We start from the raw sequence: 5,938 nt of genomic DNA, 5'->3' as shown, positions 1-5,938 counted from the left end.
CCCACCCCTAATATATATATATATATATTTTTTATTTTTTTTTAATTAATGTCAAGTGTTTTGGTAGTAACTACATGAGTCTTTGTGCTACTTGGTGATAGTTCCAAGTCTCGTTGTTTCTAGTCTCTGCAAGCGGCTCTTTGGGCCGGTTGTTCACTGCAGCGGTTTTGACATTAGGATCTATATAAGTTAGAACTGAGGCCATCGATCTCGCTAATCTAAGGGTCAGGCGCTGGCTTTGTTCGTTTGTGATGCATCTGTAGGAGCAGTGTGCGGGTTAACGGCCTCACTCACAGCTGCTCGGTCTTCTCCAACATCTGTGTGCAGAAGTTACACAGATGGAAAACCTCCAACTTCTTGCGCATAATCTCATTGTAGTCCTCCTTCATCAGCTCACTGCACAAATAAATACACAAAGAAAAATGACATCACATGAGAAAACCAACTGAGCTCCACATCTGAGAAGATTTTTGTGACGTGAACTTACATTAAACCTCGAACTCCTTTCCGCACCAGCTCCTGATAAAGCAGCAGAGACTCTGAAGTTTTCCACAAATGGCCGACATCTCCTGCAAAAGTCTGAACAACAGGAAGAGGAAGGTCAGCGAGCATCGAGGGACTGAAGGAAAAAAAGACTGGCTCACGGTGGTCCCTCTGCAAAAAGCTTCAAGTTTTTTTGTGGTAGTTTGTACCCATCCATCCTCTTCCGCTTATCCTTTTCAGGGTCATGGGGGGGAGGCTGGAGCCTAACCCAGCTGTCTTGGGGTGATCTATAAGTTATTTTTAGAGTCCCTTTGCAATCATTTCTAGTCTCTATTTATCTATCTATTTAAAAATAGTTCAGAATTATTCTGTGTAGTTCAGTCTTTGTAACTCTGTAAATCTGTTTGTAAGAGTTCAAAATAAACTTTTTTCTTAAAAGTCACCAGATGAGTGAATTAGAGAAAGATTAATGGGTTAGAGTTCATCCTGAAGTGGTCCTGATTTCTTATGCTGACACACCTAAGCTCCTGTAATTGAACAGGCCGTATAAACTAGCAATGTTTTACTATTTTTTTCCAGGGCCAATCAGATTCACAGCTAAGATGATGTGAGTTCAGTACCTTTGCGTAGCTGGCGTCCAGGTCGAGGTCATAGCGGGGCTGAACTTTAGGAGGACTGGCTGTGAAAACAAAATCAAGTCCAGTTTCTAACCAACATATCCCATCACAAAACCCATCACATCAATTCTGGTTTTATTAAACATGACAGAAGAAAAAAAAGGAAGTGCATACGATCTTCAAAGATGAGTCCCACGGTGGCGACGGACTCACGGCTGACGAGCATGATGGGATTTTCTCTGGAGGTCTTGGGGAAAGTCTTGGCCTGGCGGTTGGAGTCGAGGACGAGGCGGCGGCCCTCGTAAAGCAGCTCCTGATTATGCAGAGGGATGCTGGTCCTGCGGCACAACAGTTCCTGGAACAGCGCTGCCCTGTGGGCACATGAAGAACAGCAGCTTTCAGACACCGTGCAGACTGTTTGAGAAAGCAGGTGCACGGGCACTCAAGGCTTACGTGTTGTACTCATGGATGTAGACGTGGTGCAGTGTGGCCTGCTGCAGGCTGAAGACATAAACGACGGTTCGGTGCAGGATGTCGTTGGTCTCAGCGAAGAACTGATCGAAGCCCCAACATTTCTCCTGATCGGCCTCCAGGATGTTGGCGAGAACTGGGGTCAGGAGGCTCTGAAGACCCCTGAAACAAAACCAGAGACATGATCTGTGTGTGTGACCATGAAGGAAACAACAGGCCGAGACATTTCCACACATATATCCCTCAACATGTTTGTTCATGAGCGTGATGATCAGGGTATGTGAGGGTCTCATACTTTGACAGGCTGCAGGACACCGGCATCTCTGTGCTCCACTCGATCTTCCCGTTCTCACACTTCTGATGGCCAGAGATCGTCCCGGACGGCTTTTCTGTGATGATTTTATACCTGAGGCAGACAAACAGCTGGGTAAGTTTCAGCTCAGTCCAATTCGTGTCAGAATGGTCAAAGGTCACAGCTAGATCTCACATGACTTCTTTGTTCCTGCGCGGCCCTTCGAACGGTCTGAAGGGAAGGCTGCCGGTAGCGGCGTGGTAGAACGTGACACCGATGCTCCACAGGTCCACCGTGGCTCCATACTTCTTCTGGTGGTCTTTTCTCAGCACAGCGCGCTCGTACATGTCAGGGTGCTGCATAAGAGACATATGAAGAAGAGTTACTCAGCAGCAGCTGCACCAGCTGTGACATCACTAACTGGCATGTTTGTGTATGCTGCCATCCTTTATCTACAGTTCCTGTTCACTGCGTGCGTTTGTTTTGCTGACCAGGTACTCCTCAGTGCCATACAGAGACACAAACTGCTCGTCGTCCTCCAGCTCTCTCGCTGCTCCAAAGTCGGTCAGCTTGTAGACGGAGCGTCCGTCCTCTCCGATCACCCTCATGATGTTTCCCGGTTTGATGTCCCGGTGAACGATGCCGTACTCTCTCAGGTGGTTCATACCTGCCACTGAAGGGGGCACAACAACCAATCAGTTTCAGTCGCCATATTGAACCATTTATATGCATTTCTTTCCACATTTAAAGAGAAGACTGATCACTCGTGTTTGATTTCCTTTTAACTGCTCAAACTTCACAGAGCAAGATTTCACATTTAAAAGAACCTGATCAGCTGGAACCAACGCAGAGTGTCACAGTTAAATGTGTCCCTCACCAACATCATGGAGAACAATGAGGAACTCGTCCTCGGGGAGTCCATACGCATTGGATGACTCCTCCAAGACAGTGTAGAGACTCCCGCAGGGACAGTACTCCATCACCAGGACCTTGTGACGGGTGTTGGACTGAGAGGAGGAGGAGGACGTTAGAAGGATGTTTTTACTCTCCTTAAAGATGTCAACATTATTTCTCAGCTACAAAATATAATTTCAGCTTTGGTCAATTTTTACATGTTAGTTTAGTTTGAATTCACTTTGAAGAACCACATAAACTGAGCCTAAAAGCTGAAACTAAAGCTGGAGCTGAGAGTCAGGAGGTAGAAGCGCCCGACAGGCTAATTTAGGGCTAAAAATTACTTGTTTTAGTTACTGAAACAAACATCTGCAAAACTCTTTTAATAACCACGAAATTTGAATCTTTACATTAAAAACTAAAAAAAATGCGAAATCTGAATGTTGTTGTCAGATTTATGGCATAAAAAAGGTTATACTTTTGTCTTCAATTTAAATATTTAGGACTTCACTCTTGTTTCTGTTTTTTAGGTTCCATCTTGTTTTCCTCCTCTTACATTAGAGGAAATATTCCTTCTTGTTTTGGGCTATAAACCAATTTTATGATGATGGGAATCTTTAGTGGCAGCTTTCAAGGTTTTGAAGATCAACAACATGAAAAATGAAAATAATATTTTCTGCTTTTTTAAATTAAATATAACTTAACTATGAAGAGCAGGTAACACTCCCAAATTCTGCTGAATATTGTTCACATTTACAGCTGAATAAACTCTGTAAACTTAGACAGCTGAACAAATAAATGAAGCCGAGCACAAGGATACAGTGGCAATACCTCATCCTTGTGCTCGGCTTCATTTGTCTGACGGGTTCTTTTTCACAGTGAGTATGAGTCGTGGGTCAAACCTTCAGAGGTTTCTGTCTGGCAGAGTGGAGCTGAGCCCTTTATCACGGCCTCACATCATTCAGACACTTTTGGGCCTTTCAGCTCAGTTATGGGACTCACAGGTATTGTGTGAGCCAGATGTGGCCAAAAAGTTGCGACATACCTGACATCTGGCTCATATAAGATGAACCTGAAGCTGCGTTAAAGCATGTAGACTCGACCTGAATCAACAACAACAGCCAGGCCCGAATGTGGGCCAGCAGTTGCACATCTGGGCCACATCTGGGCCCAGATGTGCAACAGCCCTAGCTAACCTAACATGTTATTTCTGGAAGATTCCCGTTTCCTCCTGGGATCAAATCAGGGATCTTTCACTTGCTAGGACTAAATATTCTCAGTAAGAATAAAACATGAAGTTACTGACCTCCTCCTCCACAGCGAACAGCTTCACGATGTTCTTGTGGTTGAGTTTCTTCAGCACCTCGAACTCTCTCATCTGGACATCGAGCGGCCGCAGAAAACTCAGGTTGTTGAACACCTTGACAGCGTATAGGTCGCCGGTTTTCTACACACAGACGTGTACATTACACTCAAGAATCATCACTTTTTAAATAAATCCTGTTTTTAATAGAGGTGAAACTCAGAAGGACCATAAATATACTGGGAGAAATTTGCCCTCAGCGTAGTCTGCAGGCTGAAGGCAGCGTGAAGGGTTTAAAGCACAAGCTGAGCTCAGACACGAAACTCAACCCGACATCAGATTTAATTATTCAGATCTGAAAAGGAGAAACTTTTCTGCACAGTAACAACATTTTTATGAATGAATTCAACCTGGAACAAATAAATGAGATCAACATCGGCGTGAAGATCAATAACGCAGGTTTTACTAAAGACTGAGTTTGTTCACCCCAAGATGATGTTACCAGGGTAACAGACTATGAAGTCAATGACTCCGCCCCTCATGCAGAAGTAGCTGCCTGGCTCTTTTTCAGTCGGAATCGAAGCTCATATGAAAGCTTTCACGGCTTTACAAACAAGAAACTAATGTTAACTTGTTATTTGTTAACTGTGGATAATAATGGATAATTGTGGATTTTGTGACTCAGGACATAAACAAACTCTGATTGGGTTTTGTAGAACCGAAACTCAGAGTTCAGGTTTAGAATTTGTTAAACCTGCTTTCTGGAATGTGTCCAGGTGACATCTTTAGGTTTGAGAAGGTGAAAATAACATATGAGCCTCTCACTCTGACATGTTAAACCATAAACTGTAAGCGTACCTGAATGTTTCCCCTTTGCAATCAGGGGAAACACTCAATATCTATCTGCTGTCTACCATCAGTTCTGAACTCAAATATTGCTGAAAGACTTTGAAACAGTTCACTTCTTCATAAACAGAAGGGATCAAAACCAGAATAAAAATATCTTGATATCTTCACGGAGTGTTTCTGTATTTCCAGAGAGAAAAACAATTCGCGGCTGGCATGGCAAAATACCTTGTGCCGTCCACGGTAAACATTTGCCGTCGCTCCCTGACCGAGCAGGTCTGAGATCAGCCACAGGTAGTTGGCGGTGCTCTGCATCCTGAAGGCTGCGGGTGATCCTGCAGACACAGCACAAACTGATCAACATCAAGGGAAACAACGATTAATACACAACACAACCCAATCAGTCGAGTTTACTGCTAAAACACTTGGAGGTAAATAGATTAGCTAAAAAGGAGACAGCAGTTGTTACTGATACAGTAAGAAGCAGATTTCTATTTTGAAAATCTAGTAACTTAAACCCTAACTGAGGGCCTTTACTTTGAAAATCTGAGGCATTTCTTAGAGTTTATTTTCTCTTAGAAGCATGTTAGTCTTACTTTAAAAGATTAAGGGCCTGTCAATCAGTATTCATCAATATACAGCATAACCAGCCAGTTTATACACACTAGAGACTCTGGCTGTGTCTGATTTATATTGATAAATCAACAATCAGGTCATCAGTACTAAACAGTAGTGAACAAATCATCGATACAGATTGGGCATTTTGGTGTATACTGATCTGAATTTGTGGCATCCATTGATTGTTATTTGTGGTTTGTATGGGTCAGGTATTTCTGATCTACACTGTTCAGCTGTTATATTGATCAGTTGTTTCTAAGATGCATCCATTAGCTGGCTGTGGTGTAGAGTCCACAAACAGCTAATCGATAAAGAGCAAAAACAATACATCAATATTCAGCAGAAACAACTAATCAATAACTGATAAAGTGATAGTGTTAAACTGCTGTACATATCAGTAATAAATCAATCAAT

General features: G+C 43.0%; 1 protein-coding gene across 2 annotated transcripts in view; it reads right to left on the bottom strand.

The window, feature by feature from the left end:
- The window catches only part of tbk1 (TANK-binding kinase 1), a 16,212-nt gene that overhangs the window by 9,659 nt on the left and 615 nt on the right, over positions 1–5,938 (bottom strand). Inside the window, exons 2-12 of one of the 2 annotated variants that reach the window (XM_005742267.1) lie at positions 5,135–5,241; positions 4,064–4,204; positions 2,741–2,870; positions 2,355–2,536; positions 2,059–2,219; positions 1,867–1,977; positions 1,554–1,733; positions 1,275–1,471; positions 1,104–1,162; positions 488–579; positions 295–396 (exon numbers count right to left, since the gene is read on the bottom strand). In XM_005742267.1, coding sequence (XP_005742324.1) covers positions 295–396; positions 488–579; positions 1,104–1,162; positions 1,275–1,471; positions 1,554–1,733; positions 1,867–1,977; positions 2,059–2,219; positions 2,355–2,536; positions 2,741–2,870; positions 4,064–4,204; positions 5,135–5,221 — 1,442 coding nt within the window. In that variant the 5' untranslated portion in view covers positions 5,222–5,241. Of the gene's footprint in view, positions 1–294; positions 397–487; positions 580–1,103; positions 1,163–1,274; positions 1,472–1,553; positions 1,734–1,866; positions 1,978–2,058; positions 2,220–2,354; positions 2,537–2,740; positions 2,871–4,063; positions 4,205–5,134; positions 5,260–5,938 lie in introns of both variants that reach the window. The other variant, XM_005742268.1, reaches the window with a different exon arrangement.

This window comes from Pundamilia nyererei, unplaced genomic scaffold, assembly GCF_000239375.1.
Source record: "Pundamilia nyererei isolate P.nyererei 1_Seehausen unplaced genomic scaffold, PunNye1.0 scaffold00119, whole genome shotgun sequence".
Lineage (NCBI taxonomy): Eukaryota > Metazoa > Chordata > Actinopteri > Cichliformes > Cichlidae > Pundamilia > Pundamilia nyererei.
This window is presented reverse-complemented; position numbering and strand designations above follow the sequence as displayed.